Raw genomic sequence first — 23,009 nt, 5'->3', positions numbered from 1 at the left:
AAATATATATATATAAATATAAATATATAAATACAATATGTGAAGACATCTTCGTTTTTATTTTGAGACAATTTTTAGGCTTGTTCCGGGGCTCTCTGTGCTGCCTGTACTGTATTGACCTGTTTTATAGGTGCCTTTTTATTAAAAAGACAAAATTAAACATCTAGTTTCTTGCTTTCTTCTTTCATGTCTGGCTCCTCCACTGCCCAGCTTCCTACTGGAGGCTGGGAGGAACAGGGGACCCCAGGGTTCTCCAGTGTTCCACAGTGAAGACAAGAGTCCCCTGGGTCATAGATCTAATATTCCCTGCAGAGAGGCTTCTTAAGGACCTCCACTGACGGGCTTGAGTGGGCCTGAGCAACCAACGTGTGCCCTCGGCAAGTGCAGGAGTCCCTGATGTCCCATTCTGGTCAGACCAGAGGCCAGGGTGGCAGGCAAGGGGGCAGGGGCAGGACTGGCACAGAGCAGCTTCCTTCGGTTCCATATGAGTAGTACCCTCTTGGGACAGGGCTCAGCTTCCTGGAACCTGGGGACTTCCTTGCCCAGGCCTACTTGTCACACTGCCCAGCCCAAGGGGGTGCTCCTCGGCTCTCACTGAGGCCCAGAAAGATGGCCCGGCCTGCAGGCAGGGGGCTGGATGAGATAACCCCCAGGAACTCTTTAGATCTGTCTCCTCAGGAGGTCTCGCTCCACCGACTCTTGGCTAAGTGCCCCCTCTGCTGTGGTTGGATTCTTTCTGCGGCTCCAGGGGTTTCCCTGGCAGTATAGTTTGCGGGGAGAGGGGTGGGGGGAACGCATCTATCTCTTTCCCCATCAGCTCCCACACCCACCAGGGCCCTGGATCATACTGGGAGCTCTCTGTCCTGGGCAGAGAAGACAGCTGGCTTTGGTGAAGACGTGTGCCTCCTTGGAACTGGAGAAGGAGAATCTTTCCTTTCCTTGGTTGGGCTCCTCTCGGCTGCCCTCACGTCTTCTCTAGGACGCTGGCTTGTCTCCGAGGGTGCCTGGAGTCTGCCCTGAGTCGGTAGACCTCCCAGGGCCCAGTGATGTGGGGCTGGCCCAGCACCATTTTCAGCAGAGCCAGGCAGCCACGTGGACCGGGTTGGCCTGAGCTTTCCGCCTGGTCATAACACCGCAGGGCTGGTGACCTGAAAGAATGTCTGGGCTTCTTAGTCACCTAGACATGTCAAGGCCACACATGCTCTGTTGCCAGCTGACCTTTCTTTGGCTTTAACCTCCATCCGACCCATGGTGCTCAGCTTCTAGTTTCTTTTGGCAGGTGAGGTGGGAGGAGATGCGGGCGGTTGTGGAGGTATGTGGTCCATAAGATGACAGACCATGTTCTGGAAGGGGAATGACTTTCCCTATTGGCAGGGGCAGAAGTAAAAGTTGTTCCTCGAGCTCTGGGTGGCTTAGATGAGAGAAGGCAGTATGGTCCTCAGCCCGAGGGCACAGGTATCCTTGGCTCTGCCTTTGGGATCCTGTCCCCTCCCCGGACCCCAGCCTAGATGTGAGGCTGGGAGAAGAGCTGGCAAGGATGTCCTGGAAGGAGGGGTTGGTTCCGCCAGCTGCCCCGTATGAGGATACTGGCCAAGGCAAGCTCTTAGGATCCCAGCTCCTGCGATGCCAGCGTCACTGCCTGCCCCAAGGAAAGCTGAAACAAAGGGGAGGGGGCTGGGACCTAGAAGGTGGTGAGGGAGGTGGCATTCTCTGACTCTGAGAGGCTGCTCTTGCGCCAGCTGGGGAAGAACTGGCAAAGGGAGGCAGGGCCGGGGCAGCCCAGCTTGGTCAGGAGCCGTGACAGGTCACTGCGGAATTTCACGCCAGCAAAGGTATAGAGCATGGGGTTGAGGCAGCAGTGGGCCAGGCCCAGAAACTCGCTCATGGTGATGGCCATGGAGAGATAGCCGTCCAGCTCACAGCTGCTGCCCAGCATCTTCAGCCTCGCTAGGGTGTCCAGGAAGATCACAATTTGGTAGGGTGACCAGCAGAGAAAGAAGACGCTTGTCACCAGGATGGCCACCCTGACCGCCTTCTGCCGCTGAGGGCGCCGCTGGGCCTGGCACAGCCTGTGCACCACCCCGACGTAGCACCAAGCCATCACCAGCATCGGCAGCAGGAATCCTCCGATGTGGTAGAGAAAGCGAGAGGTGAACCAGGCGTTGGTTTCGGCTTGGTTCTCCTGGGAGAAGGTGCAGTGCGGCAGGGAGTCATTGTAATGGGGTTCACTGACCTTGGCGAAGAGGATCTCCGGCAAGGCAAAGAAGAAGCCGGCCAGCCAGATGGTCGCACAGGTGATATGGATGGAGAGGAGGCGGCGGTGGCGGTAGGCGTGGACAGCGTGGACGATGGCCAGGTAGCGGTCCACGGCGATGCAGGCCAGGAGCAGGCTGCTGCAGTAGAAGTTGATCTTGTGCAGAGAAATCACGGTTTTGCAGAGGAAGGTGCCCAGGACCCAGCCCACGGAGCTCTCGGCCACGGCGAAGGGCAGGATGAAGACCAGGAGAAGGTCTGCCACCGCCAGGTGAAACAGGAAGGTCTCAGTGGAGCTGCGTGTCTGCCGGTGACGCTCCAGGATCACCAGGACCAGAATGTTGCCCATCATACCGAGGAGGAAGATGAGGCCATAGGCCACAGGCATGAACACGGCCTTGAAGGAGGTCAGCAGAGGCCCCTCGACGGTGAGGCAGAGATGGTTTTCCTTTATGGGGGTCTCCGTACTGTCATTGTAGCTCCCTAATTCCTTGTACTTCAAGGACAAGGAGACAGGAGAGCAGAAACTGAGAACCAGTCTTTCCTCTCAGAGAGGGATCCTGACTCCCTGGTAGAGTTATCCTGTTCCCCTCTCCCGCCAACCCTGCAAGCTAACTGCTCTTGTCCCTGTGCCTCCAGGCCGCCCACAGATCAAATCCCAGTTTCCCTTCATATTCCTCCAACAAATCACTTTGCCTTTTCCAACTTCAGTTTTCATCCGTAAAACAAAGACTAAAGAGGGGAACGTGACGTGGGAATATGAACTCTGGAGGGCTGTGCACCTGTAAGTCATTTCTCATTTCTGAGTCCTCAGGTGTGGAAGGCTGCAGGCTCGGGGGGCTAGGATCAGGACTTCCGTTTGGGGAATGAATCTGGTTGGGATAAGGAGTTCCAGTTCTGGACAGGACAGAGGGCACTAAAGCCTGCGTGCATGTGTGCTCAATCACTCAGTCGTGTCCGACTCTTTGTGACCCCGTGGACTGTAGCCCGCCAGGCTCCTCTGTCCATGGGATTTCCCAGGCAAGAATGCTGGAGTGGGTTGCCATTTCCTTCTCCAGGGGATCTTCCTGACCCAGGGATGGAACCTGCATCTCCTGTGGCTCCTGCATTGGCAGGTGGGTTCTTTACACTGAGCCACCTGGGAAGCCCTACTAAAGCCCAGGATCCTGCTGAAAGGCTGAATGCTGATATGGGCTGTTGGCTTCCTCTCATTTTGTCCCTTTTTTCCTGAGTGCCTTCCTTATAACTGAAATTGTTGTGGGAGCCTCTTGTTTTGTTTAACGTGCACAACAAGCTCAGGTATGTAATATCTGTTTCACTGATGTCTTGCTAGAGAGCGGGTCTGCTTGAACCCATGTTGATGTAACTTCCACCAATACACGGCAATGCCTGGGCTGCCCTGCCTGCTACTCTGCGCCCTTCCCACTTGGGAAGCAGAGGGCCCAGAGGCAGAGGAGAGCGATAGGAGGAAGTAAGGGAGGCACAGGGGTGGTGGTGGGGAGTGGGGGTGGATACCTGCAGCAGGGGTGATGGTGGTGGGGGACTGGGGAGGGCTCCAAGTGAAGTGTGCCCACTCTGTTTCCGGAAGCTCACTCCTCCCCCCTCCCTCCCCCTCCCGCCCTGCCAGCACTCAGGTTGTTTACTGAGCAAACCGCAAAGGAAGGCAGGGTGCCTGTTTTCATACCTTTCACTCACAGCTGTCCCCCTGCACCTGCTCCTCCTCACTTCCCAGCTCTGTTCTTCCTACCCCTCCCCTAACCAGACCCCCCTCCACGGCATTTCAAAACCACTTATAACCAACTTATGTGGGCTCAAAAAGGTCATTTCTAGAAATGATGAACCCCGGGAAGAGAGCAAGCGGGCGTGGCTGCACTGCGAGCCAGGACCCCAGCTGGGGCTCATCCACTCGCTCTCAATGGTGGGAAGACCCATTCCCCAGCCTGGGTCTTTCCTTCTGGTTCCTGGGGCAGGTGGTTCTGGAAGAAGGGGTTGGGGGGATACATAAGTTTAGCGGCAGAGCCATAGGCTTGCCCGGACCTCAGCATCCTCTACCAAAGCTCTAGCCCTTCTTCACGCTCATGCTCAGGTCCACTGTCTCCCCACAGTCCCATTCCCACTAACTTCTCCACTCTTGTCCAGCTCCTACACAGAGGGCAGGATGAATTTTCCAACCCACGAACCTCATTACATCAGTGTCCTGCTTAAAATCTTTTACTGTTCCCTGTTACCTCTAAGCAGTGATTTTCTTATAAATTTAATACTTAAAAAATTTATTGGAGAATAGTTGATTTAAAATGTGTTAGTCTTATTTAATAGCAAAGCAAATAATAAGAAAAAGTCATGTTTGGGATCAAGTTCCTCAATAGAAGTTTGGAAGATGCCAACCTCCGTGCATTCACACAGCGGACTACAACGCAGCGCTCAAAACCAGATGAGGTTTATCTGTATGTTCTCTTAGGGAGAGATGTTTACCTTACCTCACTCAATTTCAGAACTAATTGGAGGGCATCCCATAGGGGATGAGTCCATGACTTTCTTTGCAGGTTTTACCAGGGATGGGGTGGAGGGCAAGGAGAGAGTCTCCTTGAAACCAGGACACCCTTGTCTCATGTAGCATTTCACATACTAGATTTTGTTTAAGAATATGCTTTTGCTTTCATTCAAAAGCCATAAGCTCGTAGTGCCAGTGTGCCAAGTCACTTTAGTCATGTCTGACTCTTTGTGACCCTCTGGACGGTAGCCCTCCAGGCTTCTCTGTCCCTGGGATTCTCCAGGCAAGAATACTGGAGTGGATTTCCATGCCCTCCTCCAAGGGATCTTCTCGACCCAGGGATCGAAACTGCGTCTCGTGTCTTCTGCATTGGCAGGCAGGTTCTTTACTGCTAGGGGCACGTGGGAAGTGGGGTGAGGTCCAAACTCCCCTACAGGACCTTTGCATTGCTGCAAAATGTAAATTTCCCTGACCTTTCAAACCTTATCTCTTCCTCTTCACAGCTTTATTCCTCTCCAGGTTCATCGTCCTCCTGACTGCCTGCCCCCATCACTCCAATATAGTCCTGTCTCTAAAATTCTTCCTTTTGCTGAGGAGTCTTTTCTTGCAAAAGCTTACCTGTTCCTATGCTTTTTTCAATGCCCCACTCAATCCCACCTTCCTATGTCCTTCCTAACTCTTCTGTTTGGAATTACTGGGTTGGCTTAAAAGTTTGTTCAGGTTTTTCTGTACTATCTTATGGGAAAAGTGGAACAAACTTTAGGGCCATCCCAGACCATTCTCTCTTCTTTTGTCACAAGTCCTTTATTACATCACTCAGGCCGGGATGTTCATGGCCTCAGTACAGGGCGAACTCCTGGAGGCAGGCCTTCTGTGTCCCCCTTACAAGGCCATGTATTCTGCACATGCTGGATGGGCTTCAGAGAGCAGTTTCGAAAGAAGACCAGAGACCCTCATATTCCAGGACTTCAAGGCAGTTCCTCTCTGTGCCCCAGCAGAGACTCAGACACTCCTCCTTACCCTTCTTCAGGTCTTGCCTCCTTCCAAAGTTCTTGACAGCCTCAAGCCTATCGAGTTCTCTATCCATACTGGGAGCTATTTCCAACATCATCATTGACTACAACCCTTTGATTCATCCTGAAATTCAGCAGGAGTTAAGGAGAAAGCAGTGAGATGAGCTGTCTTCATACAGAACAAAGCAATGGAGACAGAAGCAGAGGTGCAGGGTTTGGCAGTCAGTGGGACTGGGCTGGACTCCATCTACCTCGTGGTGGGAGCCTGGCGGTCCCACTGCCCAGCGGAGGGCTTCAGTGTAGCCAGCCTACCTGGCCCAGGACCACTCAAGACCTGCTGGCTAAAGCATCTAGGTTGATGGGTTAAAGTCAACACAGAGAGACGTGTCCCTTGGACCCCAGAGGCCCCATCTCCTGAACTAGGTTTAGAGAAGGATGGCTGGGGTGGGGGGTTGGGGGGGGGGGCTTCCCAGGTGGCGCTAGTGGTAAAGAATCCGCCTGCCAATGCAGGAGATGTAAGAGACCTGGATTTGATCCCCTAGAGGAGGGCATGGCAACCCACTCCAGTATTCTTGCCTGGAGAATCCCATGGACAAAGGAGCCTGGTGGGCTTCAGCCCATGGGGTCACGAAGGGTCCGACTGAAGCGACTTAGCACGCACACATGGGGGTAGGGGAGTTAGGGGAGTGGGGGGCTGTCTCTTCCTTCTTGCCGAGAGGCGGTTGTTCAGCAGAACGCTCAGGCAGAGAGGAGAAGATGGAGGAAGCTGGTTTGAGGAGTGCTGAGAGGCTGCGATACCGCCCAGCAGGAGGTGTCAAACAGACGGTTTTTGGGGTCCGGGAGTGGCACGTGTTAAACCATTTCCCACAGCCAGGGGATCCGGCACCCTCACCCTTCCCCAAATCATGGAGAGAGGTAATCACACAAGGCTGACTCTGGCCCAGCGGGAAATCAGAAATCAGGGATCCTGAATGTCATGGGAACGGGGCACGGAAGGGCCCCTCAAGACTCACACCCAGAGGGAGTTCATTGTGGGTGATATGGCCTCATTCTTTGCTATGACAAGTTTCAGGAACCCACAGCCCTCAGGCACACACACTCTGACAGCAGTGTGTACCCTGAATAGCCTCAGACATGAGCCAGGTGGGGCCATGACCGCATGTAACGTGAGCAGGTACCCAGTGGATAGTAGCCCAACAAAGGCTGGGGACCAGGCCTCAGAGGAGGCAAGAAAACACAGTGACGGGGATGAAGCCAAGCAAAGAGCCAGGAATCTAGGTAGAAAATTGCTATGACCACTGGGGAGGGGCAGGAGTGGGGGCTAGAACATTCTGTGTCCTGGTATTGCGGTGCCAGGAGAAGGGAGGATGGGATTGCAGTGCTTGGGGTTCCAGACTTGCCTGGTGGTCCACTGGGTAAGCATCCACCTGCCAGTGCAGGGGACATGGGTTCAATCTCTGGTCCCGGAAGATCCCACAGGCTGCAGGGCAAGGAAACCCGTGGGCCACAACTACTGAGCCCACGAGCCGCAACTACTGGAGCTCAAGGGCACTAGAGCCCATGCTCTGCAATGAGAGAAGCCACCGCAATGAGAAGTCCTCGCACCTCAACTATAGAGTAGCCCCCACTTACTGCAACTAGAGAAAGCCCATGCAGCAATGAAGACCCAGCACAATAAAAAATGAATCAATACAAAAATTTTTTTAAATGCTTGGGATTGCAACTGTTACTCTTCCTCCCCTGCTCCCCCTTTCTTTCCTTCTTCTGGATCCCCTGTAGGACCCAGGCCTCTCCCTGGATAGTTAAGGCCCCCAGGCCCCATCTGACTTCTTTAAATAATGAGGCTACCTTGCTGCCCTTCCCTGGCCTATGTGAAGCTCACAAACGTTTGCTGATGGGTCTCTGTGTCAGCAGGTGGGCAGGGGGGTGTCTCGGACCCTCCCCAGGGGTCTGCCCTGGATCCTTTCCTTGTTTTCACTCAGCCCTGTCCTGGGTGACACAGCTGGGGGACATTTTCAGATGATGCAGAGTTCTCTACAATCCAGAACTATAGGCCCAAACTGACCAGATGGAATTGATCAGGAAAAATGTAGAGACCGAGATGGGGTTTCAAACTTTAACTCTTCAGGGACAGATGAGGGAAGACCCGACTTAACTGTTTACGAGAAAAAAGACCCGAGAGTTTGTTGACAGCAAGCTTCAGATGAGTCAACAGAGTGACGTGGCTGCCAGGAGGGCTCCGTTACCTTATCTAGGTGAACAGAAACCTGTAGGTGGGCAGCTGCCACCAGCCCAGTTCCTTTGGGCTGGACCAGGGTGGCCATTGGTTAAGGGGCCCGGAAATCCCCGCCCTGGGAGGAAGCTTCCAGGTCGCTGGCTGTGGCATCCAGGGAAGAGAAGACTTGAGTCAAAGACAGCTGGGTCCTTCAAGGACTGTAAAGAGCGCCCTTGGCGAGAGGGTAGGATGGACTTATTGTGTGAGATTCTAGAGGGTAGACCAGGAGGAATGGGCTGAGGTTGGGGTCAGGGGTGTTTCAGTCAAAGGAGAAAGAGCCTTCTAACAGGTTCTAGCTATCCAACAATGAGTTGGGGCACTTGGGAGGAAGAGGAATATTTGAGGCCAAGTGTGTGGAAGGCATTCCTGCCCTGGAAAGGAGGCTGGGCGCTGCTCTCAGATGCGCCTTGCTCACAGCTCCCAGATGCTCCACATCTTGGGCTGTCATGCCCTGCCCTGAGCTGGTTCTCAGCCTTATCTTCATTTGCTTGGGAGCCATTGCTTCTCCAGTGTCTGGCCTGCAGGGAGGGAATGGCTCAGCCTAACTTTGCTTCTCAGCCCCCAGGAAGGGGGCAGGGCTGCTGAGGGCTTGGCTCATCCAGGCCCAAGTCCAGGGCTCCAGGGGCCTGAGTCATACAGACTGCAAGAGGCGCGGGGAGCACACACAGGCTCCATCTCCTTTTATGTCCCTGGCTGGACGTTCCCAATCCAGAGTCGGGAGCCGTGATCGGGGCCAGCCAGGGTGTCTCTTATTCTGGCTTTCAGTGGCTTGAGGGATGCCGGGGCTGGGGGTGTGTCTTGAGGATGGAGGCTGGGCTGAGGGGCAAGGGTGGAGGTCTGTATCCCCTCTTCCTTTAGAGGGCCCACACTCCCTAAAGACCATCTGAGACTCTGGCTTGCCATTTGTCACATCTCCCCCCCTTTCCCCACCCCTAGCCTTCAAGAGTGACCTGCCAGGCTACTCTTCCATCTCCACCCAAGGGTTTTGGCCATGAGGAACAAGACACTACTCTGGGTGTGGTTCTGGGTGGAGACTTTAAGCTACCCCTACCTCTGCACTGAGTCTCTAGGCTTCAGTGGGTCCCCCTTGGTACCCCAAATCAATGTACACTTTGGGGACAGAGCCACACTGTGCAAGGGACAGGTGGACATGTCACTTGGGTGTGTATGATACCACATCCCGAGCTAGTACTGATTGGAAACATTTTGTCCCATCCTTCCTGAAAGAAGACTCATCCTTATGTCCTGATTGTCAGCACGAGTTCAGGGCCATTTTTTCAGCCAGTCTGCCAGAGGAGTGGATCAGCCACAGTCTGCTTCATCACTGAAGGTGAGAATTCCTGATGGAGACTGTGGTCTGTGTGCCTGAGTCCAGGTTTGCTCCCACACCGACCCCTCCCCAGGCTGGCCCTGGGTCTCTCCCTTATCGGACCCTACCAATCACCTCCAGGTGGGGCCCCTTCCACTGGGGTTCCTCTGGGAATTTCTGATTGGTTTGGGAGGGGGGTGAGCCTCCCCTCCCCCAAGGTAAACCCCAGAAACAGCCTGAGCTGGTTTTGGTTCCTCTTCTTGACACCTCCTTGATGAAATGGGACAGTGCGTGTGAACGGCCTTTGCATCCTGTGATGCTCTGATCACGCTGAAGTCATAGTTTGTGGGGGTCATCCCTGGGGAGGGGTCGGGGAATCCAGGCCCTGGGGCTGGGCCAGGCTCCCCCTACTCTATGGCTGGTGTGCTGGGTGGGGCTGGAGATGCAGCTTATGACCGGCCCCTGGAGGTGCCTCAGGTCCTAGTTCTAGAGGAGGCTCCATGCTTTCAGGTCCAGCTTCCTGTAAACAGAGGTTTTTCCTGGTCTGCCTAGATCTGCCTTCCCAGCAGGATGGGTCCCTGGCGTGCCCACCCCAGGGACCTGGCTACTTGTTTCTGGCACCTAGCCGTCTAGATGTCTTCCGTTTGGATCCTCCATTCATGGCAATTAGCAATCCATCTCAAGAAAATGCACATTTAAAACAGTTGATAGATGTTTAAAATAGATGCAAGAAGAGGGAGGGAAGACGGGATGGCCAACACTTGGTTTATGGCCAAGAGCCCCCTCTCCCTGCACCGATCTTAACCCAGCATTGGAGTCTAGAACTCAGTGTTATGGGAAGCTGAACTGATACTTGATTTGGACAAGGAGAAGGAAGGGAACAGGAAACAGAATAGAAACCAGACTAACTCCAGAGAGAGATGGGGAGCTGAGACCCCCAGCAGAATAGCACGAATCAGCACACACTTGGTAAGAAGCATGTGCGTGCAAGCCTCTTCTGCCGCTCTGCCGTCCCAGGGCTCCTGTGCGGGGAGACGCTGTGGGGGAGGCTGTCGAAACTGCTCAAGGTCCTGTTGTGAGGGGTGGGGGTGGAGAGAGGGTCTGTGCTTCTGAGGAGACAACAGCCCTAATATATAGGAGGTGAATATATAGGAGGTGAGCATAGGTGGGATGAAGCGACGAGTCCAGGGCCTGGGCAGTCCTGGGATTCCTGGCTCCTGGCCTGACTCTGATGGGGATGGGGTGGTTCAGGCCCACTGGGTTCCCTGGCCCGAGACCACCCAATTGAGGTATGACATGAAGTGAGTCAACGGTTTCTCTCCCCGGCCTGTGGGTTTTCTTTGGTATGTGGGACGTGCCCCACTGTCCCCCTGCCCCCTGCCACCACCTGTCTCTAGTAGGTCACGCAGTGGAGTGAGGCGTGCTGTTAGGGGAACTCTTGAGGTTTCTCAGAAGCCAGAACCAGCCAGGTCTTGAGTTGGTTACTGTGATATCCAACTGGGTCAGGGCTCGTGGTCAGCTTGAAGCTGCAGGCAAAGGAAGATGCCCTGTAACCTAATCAGGGAAGGCAGGGGCCAGAGCTGGGGGCCAGGGCGAGAGCACAGTGCCTCGTCAGGGCTGTGGGGTTTTAGCCTGATTGGACTCAGGGCCAGCTTTATGGGTGTGCTACCAGGACAGTCACGCAGCACCCAGCACTTAGAAGTGCCCCATGCTTGGCTTGGTGCTCTCTTGTCACTGTCTTGAAATTCTTAATAGGATCCCTACACATTTAGGTTGCCTCAGGTCTCTTAATAGGAGACCTACATGTTCGGGTTGCATCAGGTCCCACAAATTAAGCAGCAGGTCTGATCAGACTGATGGTTCTGACTCTGCTTTTATCTGGGGGTTAGGATCTGAGAAGCCAGACTTTGGGTAATTAGCCCTTCCCCCACCTCCCCATGTTCTACGTATACTTCCAAGTCTTGGGGTCTAGGCAAGTGAGAGGCAGAACTTTCCAAGCACGTGTGGGAACACGGTTGATGGAGTTACAGTATAGACTCCAGTCAGGGGAGCGAGAGGGAATCAGGGATCATCTCAGGGTGAGTTTAGGGCCAGGAGAGCTGGAGGGTAGAGGAGAAAGGGTTTGGACCTTTCATGATCCAATCCAGACTGAGTGAGAAATTCTTCCCCTAGAAGTGTCCTTGGCCATGGGGGAAAGGGAGAAAAGGCCGCAAGGAAGTGTCCAAAAGATCCTTACAAACCATCCTCTACTGCCCTCACACAGGCACCTCCGGTCTCTGGTTGAGTGGTCCCCTACATACATCTTTCGGGGACCCAGTGATGACCAAGCCAACTGGGCTTCTCTGCTTCACAGGACAGGCATGGTTGGATGGCAGAGAGTGATGCTGGGGACTGTATTTTTCAGCCCACCCAAGAATACCTTGTCTCTAGAGAGCCCAGTCTTCAAAGGGAGACCACAACATATTCTAAGACATTTCTAGGATTAACACAAGATTCTTCCATGCACTTGATATTAGCTCAGCACCACCTGCCCCAGCCCACTGGGGTCCTCTCCCTTGCCAACCATCTCCTCGGTTTGAGCACATAATCCTTGTCTAGCTTCCAGTGAGTCATTTTTACTTCTTGGCTAGCCCATAAGCTATTTCAGGGTCAACACCAGGTTCTCAGCTTTACCCAAGAGAGAGTGTCGTGCCGCAATGACAGTCATATAGCAAGAGCTGGCTAAATACACACTGATCGGCCAGCTTGTAGTGCCAGCCTCTGGACATGAAGAAAGGCTCCAGCGCACTTCCCCACGCACCCCTTATTCCAGCCCTAAGAGATGAGGAGAGGAGATCCTATTGAAGAGTTGAGAGGCGAAGTGACTTGTTCTAGGTCCCAGAACACACCAGGGAGGATGCAGGACCTAAACCCATCCTTCCAGTCCCCTCCAAATAAAGGATGTCTATGTAAGGCATCAGCTCTATTTATTTGCTGCATCCACGGAATGAGAAATCAAACCTTAAAAGGCAGGGACCAGGGAACCTGTCTAGAGTCTGCCGATCCACTGTGGGAGGGGACTATCCCATCTTCCCTTGGGTCCCGGGCCCAGGGCATTTTGAATTCCTGGGCAACCTGTTTGTACTCACCAGGTCCTCCAGGTTGTAGTTCATGAGGTCCATGTCCAGAGTGAGGGGGTAGTTCATGGTTGTAGCAGTATGTCAGCCGACTGGCCACTGTCTGATTTTGAGAGGTTCTCCGCTCGGTGCCTATAGCGAGGTGGCAGCCGTCAGCTGCAAATTTAAACAAATGAACTGCGCGCTGTCTCCTGGGGCTGCGTAGGGCCCAAGGCCTGTCTCACAACTCATCACTTTTTTTTTTTTTTTTCCACTTGGTCTTTTCTGTTTTTTTGAAGAAAAAGGGAAAATCCCCACAGCATCAGTGCTAGTCAAGCATTTCAGCTTCTTTCCTGGCAATAGTTATCTCAGGTGGGGCTTATGACTGGTCTGAAGGCTGCCCCTCGCTTCTCATCCCTGTATCTCCACCAGCCTCCCAACAGGGAGTTAGTTATGCCTTGTAATGAAAACCACCACACCGGTTGGTCGGGGGTGCTTTGTGGGAAACTCCACGTAGAAAGGGAACAGGAGGCGAGCTTTTGCAGGCCCCCTCCTCCAAGCTGCCTCCCAGCCCCAGTCTTTCTCACCACTATGGCAACCCAGCCTCCAGTGTGCCTGGGACCGAAAGTCCCTGGTCCTGGGAAACCCCTCAGTCCAAGGCAGACTGGGACACCCTATTTGCCATCATCCTTTTGTCCAGGCAAGGGCAAAAACCCTTCTCTTTCCAGCTCAGTTCAAAAGAGATAGGTTAGAAATTTTCAAAGGGAACAACACTAAAATATTACTGGCAGACAAAAATGAAATTACCCAAATCACCAAGCACAAAAACAGCCACAGAAGAGTCATTTTCTGACTCAAAAATAATGATGTTCCAGCTATAAATGAACTTGGTTGGCACATAAATGATAAATGTCATAGACTTCCCAGCTAGAGTAGACTTTTACACGGGAGGACCCTGATGCTCAGAGAGGCAGAGTGACTTCCTTAGGACCTACAGGTAACCAGTGGCAGAGCTACGACTTGAAACCCAGGCTTCCTGACTCCATATTCAGTATTTTCTCTAAGGCACCAGGCTGCTGCTCTTACAGGCTTGTCAGAACCCTTTTCCTTCCCTCAACTCTGCCCTGAGTTGAAGGGCAGTTGAAGGGTTCTGTGGATCCCTACCTTTAAGAAGCTCCTTTGTAGACATGGATCAACTTCTCCTCCAAGGCTCACCTCTGTGCTTTTTCTTCCAGGAAAGGTCCACAATGATACAGAATCAGTGAGAACACACACAGAGGCACCTACACATGACGTGCTCTTTCTGGCCCCACCTCATCCTCCCCTTCCAGCCAAATTGCCATTTGCTGGGATTCTACTTGTTCTAGTGTCTGCCTTCTCTTTTTCTTCCATATTCACCTTCCCCTTTTCTCTCCCCCACACCATCCCCAACAGATACATCTTTCTTGGAATTCAACAACCTGAGGAGTTTTCAGCCTCTCTATTTAATGTTGAGGTCTTTCTTGCCTCAATCTCCATTCAGTGCCTTCAGTAACAGCTTTTGAAAGAGGAAGAATTTCAGGACAAGGGGCCAGAGTTCCTCTTCTGCATTTCCGTTCCTGAAACCATTAGGAGGAGGTTGCTCCAGTGTTCTCTGTGTACTTCTCATTCCTCCAGCCCCTCATCCCAATATCTCTGTCCCTCCAGTCGATTGATATATTCCATTTAGCTTGTGCTACTCTAAGGAAACTGATCAGAATCTCCCTGGTGGCTCAGTTGGTAAAGAATCTGCCTGCAGTGTGGGAGACCCATTTCAACCCCTGGGCCAGGGACGATCCCCTGCAGAAGGAATTGGCAACCTACTCCAGTATTCTTGCTTGGAGAATCCCATGGTCACAGCAGACTGGTGGGCTACAGTCCATGGGGTTGCAAAGAGTCAGACACAACTGAGAGACTAACACACACACAAGTACAGAATCATGTAGGAATAGGAAGGGAATTTGGAAGCGCAACCATTCCATTCTCATTCTCCCCTCCCCCACCCCCAGCAAATTCACGTTCCCTGTCACTACGTCCTCATCAGATGGTCACCCAGTATTAGTCAAACATCAACAAGGGTGAGAAGTTTGGTCCTTTCAAGAGATCGTGTTTTAATACAGGATGACATTATCAATCTGTTCTTTGACCTCTGTGTGATTTCTGGTTAATGGTCTTGATACAATCTCACTAGGACAAAATACAGGAAGATAAGTTTCCTTGTGCCATACTTACATAACTGCAATTAAAGTGGCCTTTCTAGGGGGCTCCCATTCCCCTGGACAAAATGACTAACAAATTTCATTTCAGTGGTTTTAGTCCATCATCTTGGGCTTCCCTGTTGGCTCAGCACTAAAGAATCCACCTGCAAAGCAGGAGTCGCAGGAGATGCAGTTCGATTCCTAGGTCAGGAAGATCCCCTGGAGAAGGGCATGGCAACCCACTCCAGCATTATTGCCTGGAGAATCCCATGGATGAGGAGCCTGGCGAGCCCCAATCCATAGGGTCACAAAGAGTTGGACATGACTGAAGCGACTTAGTACGCACACACAGTCCATCATCTCAGCTTATAAAGGGAAACTTGAAACCCTGATTCAGTCCTTTGTTGACATGATGCTAACTTAGATAAGCCTGCTATCCTTGGGCCTATCCAAGTCCTGATGGGAAATATTGACAAAACAATGCCAAAAACAGAACCTTGTTTCATGCCATTAGAGACCTACCATTCTCAAAAGTCAGGGAAGATTTCTGGGATGAAGAAGGACATGAGCTACACTCTGGAAGGTTGGATAGAGTGACCTGATGTGTCTAGAGGGGAGGGTGCAAGGTAGGGGGCGGGGGAGAAAAATGAGGACCGCATGAAGAAGTGTGTGGAAATAATTACTCAAGATGCAATGGGTGTGGTGATGATGGTGATGGTATGGCAGAGGGGGGCGCGGCAGCAGCAAGAAGATGGAGGAGGTTGGAGTGTACACTGGACAAGGTAGGAATTGCTCTCGTGGCCTTCTCCTCGCTTATTTTTCCCACGGTTTTCCATTTACTTTGATGCATGACAGGCTCAGAAGAGGGGTTTGGTAAGAGGTTCGGGATGACTCCTCAGATGTGGTGGCAGGCCATGGCTGTGGTTGCCCCATGATGCTGTGGGCAGCAACGCATCTAACTTCTCAGTGGCTGACCTGGGTTTTATGGAGAAGAGAAAGCTGTGCCTGTTTCCTGAACTCCTCTCGAGTCCCTTAACTTACCGTGCATCTTGGGCCATTCAGATGGCCCTTCCCGTCTCTCCAGATCCTGGGAGATACTGCAGGTGCCCAGGGCCCACTTGTCCCAGTCACTGACCTTTGATAGTCAGCTGGGTTTGCCCTAAATGAATAAATACCTGCTAACTATGAGTTCTAACGTTACCTTAGAAGGTTCAGAAAGTAACTGCCTCTAGGAGAAAAGATGATCTTCAAACAGATAAAGTCAGACTAAGCCCCCTAGAATAGAGAGGGCAGTGCCTAGCCTGTGACCCTTTGATTTTAAAGAGGAGACGGCAGGAGTTCCACCGGCGTGTGAGGGAGACATTTCCAGATAAGGCAGCCCAGACTTTATTTCAGCATGCAACTTGCTTATATTCCTTCCATGTGGGATCCCAGTCCCCACCCATGGGTAGTCTACCCAAGGCAGTGTTATTTTCCAGGCTTCTCAACAAAACAACCGCTGATGGTTCTGACAAGAGTAGACTTGTGTCTGCCTTAGGCAAGCTGGTGGCTTAATATCAGCTCAGGTGGATTTTTCTCAGTGATTTTTGCTTCATAGTTCATGGATTAATTGCCTCTCTTTATTTCAGATATTAGACTCCATCACTTGTCTTGGAGTTCATTTCCTATATTCCACAGAAAAGTTAAGTTGTGCAGCAGAGTGTCTGGGGGGCAAGGAATGGGTTGGGGTTTTCCCCTGTTCTTTCACTACCCCGGGATGCTGGCTCTGTTTGACCTGGACTGAGATCTTGTTCTCTTCTTTCTCTGGGTCTCCCCCAGCTGTTCAGAACAAAGCTCCACAGGTCCCCATCTAGCGAATCAGCCCAAGGAAGTGTTGGGTATCTGTCTAGGATAGGACAGTAACTTTGGTCCAGTATTTACCAATCTACAAAGTCGCACAGTTTGAATAATGTTTATCCTTACTTTCACATTTAACTCTATTTAATCCTCAAAACTCACCGTGCAGGTATTGGCATCGCCCGTGGCCATATTTTACGGTGGGGGAGGTATGAGGAGACAGAGCCTCAGCCCCTCCCTCAGGAGTACAGGAAGAGTAATGTCTGAAACCAAACCCAGGGGTCTCTCCACCAGACCACACGACCTTCTCTCAGAGATTCAGTTTTGCAAATGACAGGCACTTACCTGGCCATCTGAGGGGAAAATTCTGCCTAAATGTACGGGCTGTTTATCAGATACTTACTGTATGTCATGAACTGCTAAGCTGTTCGCACACATCATTTCCTATGGTCCTCTGAACAGTCTATGTGTTAGGTATTTTTATCACATTATCACACATGTGGAAACTGAGCTTCAGGTAGTAGTGGGAAGTAGTTGTGAGTGTTAACAGCTCACTCAGTCACCAGTGACCCAAAAGCACAATAAAAATCAACACAGGAAGTGGGGTGGTGAAGGTTCTCAGCGCTGGAGCCAGCACCCACGCATAGCTCCTCTCTCATTAGGTAACAGGTAGGAGTCCTGCGGGGAGGAAATGAGCTGCAGGTGCTGGGGAGGTACATCAAGGTTGCCTCAAGGTTATAGGGGCCTTGAGCGTGTCTGGGAAACTTCGGTCTGGGGCCGGCTCTGTGGCCAGGGTTAGAGAGGGAGTCAGGTGCCTGGATCAGGTGCTTACATGCTGAGCACAGCTGAGCCCCATCCAGAGGGGTGATGTGAAGATGGAGGGAGGTAGGAGTCAGGCTCTGTGCTGGGAGCACCTTGTCCAGAATGCACCCAAGTCTGCACACTCATCTACATGTGTAACTTGAGAACATTTTCAAAGCAACATACATGCATGCATTTGAACCCAGTGCAGGCCAAATCCAGCAGCGTGGAAGGTACACAGTGTAGGAAGTATATACCCAGTATTCCTTTACACGTCCTGTGTGTGAATGTGCTGTGTAGACTGTGGAAAGAAAGCCAGGTTTTGTAGCAAAAGGCCTGGACTGGAGGCCCAGCATTTCTATTTTCCAACAAGGCTGCTTTTAGACCAGACCTGCCTAGATATTCCAAGACACATAAAATACAGAATGCCTAACAGGGCATCCTTAGGAAAGTGGTTCTTAAACATTCTGCCTCAGAGTCACCGGGAAGGCTTGTTAAAAAGATGGCTGGGCCCGCCCTCAGGTTTTCTGATTCCCGAAGTCTGGGATGGGACCTGGGAATTCGAATTTTTAACAAGTGACCAGGTGATGTTGAAGTTGCCGGCCTGGGAACCACACTTTGAGAACTGCTGCCCTAGGCTACAAGGCATTGGCACCTGGAGATGGCTGGCCCTGACACAGCCCAACCCACCCAGCACGGCTCTCAGCCTCTCCACACAAACACTGCCGTGGCTGAGGCTTCTCTAGAACAGCTCACCTCACACAGTAGGAACCACAACCCACAGATGGCTTCCCCCAGAGCGCTGGCATCCCTGGGCCCCAGGCTGGCACTGCTGAAATTTAGGTCATGGCTCCCATCTCTGGCCTCTCTCTTGACCATCTCGGCCCCTACAAGAACTTGCGAAGCTTAAGTCCTTCTGGGTAACCCTTCAGCACACTGTGTAACCCAGGCACTTTGCCCGTGGCCCATCATATGAAATATGTCTTATGTCTCAGACTTGTTGGCATGTGTACACACACACACACGTTTTCCCAATACTACTTATTCTTTACTTATTCTTAATCTTGGTGTGACATACTCATATTTTCTACCCTTCCTTTCTTCCTCCCCACCTCCATCTGGGTCTCTTGCCTCTGTCTCTGCTTCTCTCTCAGTCTGTTAGTCTATCTCTCCTTGTTCCTTTTTTTCTTCAGTGGAACTCACTCCACCAAATTGCTTTAATGGATCCACAAGTTAAGTACAATCCCTGGGTATAGAAGTTACAAATAAAGTTTCTCTGAGCCTAACTTCCTAACCTGTAGGCTTATAAAGTGCCTGCACTGCCAATCTTGCTACTTTTTATCTTGAATGATATCATATATGTAAAATGTCTTTTTTTTCCAAACAGAAATCCTGCATAGGTACAAACTGCTATTAAACACACATACTCTGACTTCCTTGGTGGTCTAGTGGCTAAGACTCTGCGCTCCCAAAGCAGACGGTGCTGGCTTTGATCCCTGGTCAGGGAACTAGATCTCACATACTGCAACTAAGAGTTTGTGTGCTGCAATTAAGACCTGGCGCAGCCAAAACACACACACACACACACACACACACACACACACACTTGTCAAAGGGGCTTGGAAAGGAAGGAAGTTTAGGCAGGACTTTGAGGGAAGGGAATGGGGAATGCTTGAGCCCCAGCAGTGGTCTGCAGGTAGGCACAAGCATATCTTGGGGAGAGGATGGTAGGCAGCTTGTCTGGACTGGAGCCGAGGAAGATATGTGAGGACAAGAGGCCGGGAAGGTAGGTTCTGAGGGGGCACAGGGAGCCTCCTCTCTAGGCATTGGGATCACAGATGGAGAAACTGGGAAACGTGATAGCTTCTTCAGCAACAGAACTTCACAACGAAGATGGAATTTAAGGAGGTTTGTTCATTTCAACTTCCAAAAAACACTTAATCATCTACTACATGCCAAGGGGAAGCAGTGAGCAAGACAGGCCAGCCTCCCAGGTGTCTCTCGGGAAGATGGGTAATGGGTCCTCAAATCATTATTCTTTAGGCTTGCACTGCATCTGATACTGGGAAGATAAAAAGAAACAACCCTAAACATGATTTCTGCCCATTGCACATGTAACTTACACTCTGGAGAGGAGGTCGGCAGTCAACAAGCCAACAATTTGCTCAGTAGTTATGGTATCTTATAAGAGTCTGTAAGTGCTCTGAAGGAAAGGAACAAGATTCCCAGAAAGAGAACAATAATGTGAACTCAGTCTCCACAAACTAATAATGGCAATCAGAATACTCCCAGATTAATTTACAATTTATGAAGTTCTTTCCCATGCTTTGTCTCAGAAGGACCTCATCTCAAACTTATGGAGAAAACCAGCCAGGAGTTCTTCAACTCTTTTTTTTTTTTTTCCTCAATTACTTTTTAATTATTTATTTTACTTTTATTTTTAAATTAATTTTTATTGGAGTATAGTTGCTTTACGATGTTGTGTTAGTATTTAATGTATGGCAAAGTGAATCAGCTATGGCGGTGGTGGTTGGTTTAGTTACTAAGTCATGTCCGACTCTTGTGACCCCCATGGACTGTAGCCTGCCAGGCTCCTCTATCCATAGGATTTCCCAGGGAAGAATACTGGCATGTGTTGCCATTTTCCTCTCCAGGGGATCTTCCTGACTCAAGGATTGAACCGCTGTCTCCTGCATTGTAGGCACATTCTTTTACCCCTGTGCCGCCAGGGAAGACCAAGTGAATCAGCTATACATATACATATATCCCCTCTTTTTTGGATCCCCTTTGCATTTAGGTCACCACAGAGCACTGAGTAGAGTTCCCTGAGCCATACAGTAGGTTCTCATTAGTTATCTATTTATACATAGTGTCAACAGTATATTTATGTCCTGAGAAAACCCAGGCTCAGCCAGTCTCATGAGTTGCTTGAGTCTATCCAGTAGGAAAGGAAGCCCAGTCAGTTCTTCTGACTCCAGACCCAGTGCTCTGCCCTCCAGGGAGCAAGAGATGAACCGGCCCCCAGGGGAGCAGTTAACCTGCTTGTTCTAGAGATGAAAAGTGGCAAAAAGTTCATTTTCTCCGCCTGCACGTCCTCAGAGCCTCTACAGTGAGGCTAGAGCAAGGAACTGTGGTCAGTAAGGGGGTAGATGAGGGGCCTGGCCTGGGATGGCCCAGCATAGGGCGGGCAGGACAGAGCAGCCTTGAAAGGTGAAGGCAGGAAATGAGAAGCAGGACCTTGAGCGGGCATCGTCAAAGGCATCCACATCACACCTTCTCTGTCTCCGTCTCCGGCAGTGAAAGTGAACCGGGCCGAGGCGGAGGTGATGGGCCAACGAAACTCACCGCCACATTCACCTCTGAGACTGGGGACACGGTGAGGCAGACCCACCTGCCATATCAGCACCTTGATCACGGAGCTCATCAGAGAGAGGTTTCCAAATGACTCGGCCCTGCTGCCCCAGGAAGGAAGCCTTCTGGGCTTTTGTGTGGGGGCTGCTGGGTGTGGGCCAGGCACTTAAAAGAGAGTAAACGATGACACAGCAGCGGGGGACAGAGCTGCTGACACTGTGGTTCCAGCTGCTGAGGAGGAGGCTAGGAGAGGCCAAGATGGGGCAGACACCTGGCCTTACCCATCAGAGGGGGATGCTGGGAAAATCCCGTAATGTCTCCCTATTAGCAAGAAAACAAGCACCAGATTCTGTCATTTGGCATTTTTGGTCTCTGTAATCTGGCCCAAATGTACCATTTTTCAGGTAGTAAATATTTAGAGAACGTCCACAGTCTATTTCTTTTTTTCTAGAGGTGGGGCGCATGCCACATGCCATGTGGGATCTGGTTTCCTACCGGAGATCAAATCCACACCCTCTGCATTGGAAGCACAGATTCTTAACCAGTGGACCACCAGAGAAGTCCCCCACGGTCTATTTCTAAAACTCGAGCCTGCTATTATTCCCCTTCAGGTACATCATTTTCCAACCACACAGACTCCTATAGTTTTTTCCCTTCCTTTCTCCACCCCTTCCTGCCTCCACCTTTTATTGAATGTGTTTCCTTTAATCTCAGCAGTCCTTCCCCCGTATCTCTGCTGGACCCAAAACTGAATATCCTCAAGGCCCATCTCAGTGCCCCTTCTCCACAAAGATTCTCCTAAATCAGAGCAATTTTTTCCTTCTTGAACTTGATCTAGCCCTTTATCTACATTTCTTACTTTTCACCTGGCATCATAATTATTTATGTATACTCTTCTATTAGGCTATGAGAGTTTTTGGTGACTAAGTCTTTTATGAGCCATTTCCCTACTGCCCCAAAGAGCTTTGCACCTGGTAGGTGCTCAACAATTGTCTGATTGACTGACTCACTGAATGAAGGAATGGCGAGGGAATGAGAGTGGGGCCAGTGGAGGAGAGGTGGGAAGTCTGGGTAGGGCCCCAGGGGGTTGGCTTTCCCTGAGTCTTTCTGTGGACTGAGCCTGCAGTGTTTATCCTGGGACTGCCAGCAAGGTCAGGAGAAAGAACACAGGCTCAGTAGCTGTGTGACCTTAGGAAAGTCTCTGTCTTCTTCCCCTTGTGCAAGTGATCTTACGTGCGTAGTCACTCAATCGTGGACTCTGCGACCCCATCGACTGAAGCCTGCAACGTTCCTCTGTCCATGGGATTCTGGCCTCTGTTCAGGTCAGAATACTGGAGTGTGTTGCCATGTCCTTCTCCAGGGGCTCTTCCCGACCCAGGGATCAAACCCATGTCTTCTGTGTCTCTCACATTGCAGGTGAAGTGATCTAATACCTACCTCAAAATTTTATTGTGAGGATAGATATATGATCAATACAGGAAAACAGTAGTGTTCAATAAAGTCATTGACCACTTAGCCAAGTGAGAGTGACTTTTTTTCTAACTGTTTCTTTTAGGTGGGGTGGGGCGGGGCGGGGCATTTGCCTTACTCCTCTTTGTAGCAGAGACATCCGCACAAGGGTCCTGCTAGATAATGACCTAGCACAGTGCCAGGCACACAAGGCAGTGGAGTCTGTAGTCCACAGAGGTTTGATGAACGATGGATGAACACATGCACGATAATTGAGTAAATAGCCTCTGGAATCTAAAATTCTACTTCTAGAAACTAAAGGAATGTAAGCTGTTGCTGTTACGGTTGTTCAGCTTCAGGCAGAGAAATTCTTTTCCTAAGTGGTTGATCCAGCCCTGTGATCTTCCAGGGCTTCTGGCTAGATGCCAAAGGGAGGCTGTGGAGGCAGCGGTGGAAGAGAGGCTCAGCTTGTGCAAAGGGGCAGTCACCCTGTGCTTGACGGCTGAGCCGGAAAAGAAACAATGCTTTTTGTCCTTATCGGGTCTAGGGTGGGGAAGAGAAAGCCACAAGTCACTGAGTCTTATGAATCAGTGCAGTGCCCAGAAAATGGACATTGGCCAAGGCTGCACAGCTGTAGAATTCTCTGTCCTGGAGATTGGCCAGGGAGCCTGAGCCCTGGTCAGCAGCAAAGAGAGGGCTCCTCAGGCTGAGCAGTGGGGAAAGACAATGGCTGGGGAGGTGCCTGGGGATAGGGCAGAAGGAACCCAAACTGGCCTTGACAACTTCCATGTGAAACTGGAGGGAAGGGGGCAGGGTGCGACCTTTAAAAGAATATCCTAGCCATCAGTTCAGTTTAGTTCAGTTGCTCAGTCATGTCCGACTCTTTTCGACCCCATGAATCACAGCACGCCAGGCCTCCC

General features: G+C 51.2%; 1 protein-coding gene and 1 long non-coding RNA gene across 3 annotated transcripts; one reads left to right on the top strand and one right to left on the bottom strand.

Moving 5' to 3' along the window:
- Positions 1 to 1,681: 1,681 nt before the first annotated feature.
- Positions 1,682 to 13,232, bottom strand: CXCR5 (C-X-C motif chemokine receptor 5). The gene is made up of 2 exons (XM_055548310.1): positions 12,470 to 13,232; positions 1,682 to 2,749 (listed from the first exon to the last, which is right to left on the bottom strand). The coding sequence occupies exons 1-2, from the start codon at positions 12,524 to 12,526 to the stop codon at positions 1,682 to 1,684; spliced, it is 1,125 nt and encodes a 374-aa protein (XP_055404285.1). The 5' UTR covers positions 12,527 to 13,232.
- On the top strand, positions 8,125 to 20,716 carry LOC129628788 (uncharacterized). 2 transcript variants are annotated; one of them, XR_008702905.1, is made up of 3 exons: positions 8,125 to 8,216; positions 9,263 to 9,362; positions 20,587 to 20,716. It is a non-coding gene; the product is annotated as an uncharacterized LOC129628788 (long non-coding RNA). The 2 variants fall into 2 exon arrangements; XR_008702904.1 differs by lacking the exon at positions 20,587 to 20,716 and adding an exon at positions 13,672 to 13,813.
- The last annotated feature ends 2,293 nt before the right edge of the window (positions 20,717 to 23,009 follow it).

This window comes from Bubalus kerabau, chromosome 15 (assembly GCF_029407905.1).
Source record: "Bubalus kerabau isolate K-KA32 ecotype Philippines breed swamp buffalo chromosome 15, PCC_UOA_SB_1v2, whole genome shotgun sequence".
Taxonomy (NCBI): domain Eukaryota; kingdom Metazoa; phylum Chordata; class Mammalia; order Artiodactyla; family Bovidae; genus Bubalus; species Bubalus kerabau.
The sequence above is the reverse complement of the archived record's forward strand: the minus strand, read 5'-3'. Positions and strand labels throughout refer to the sequence as shown.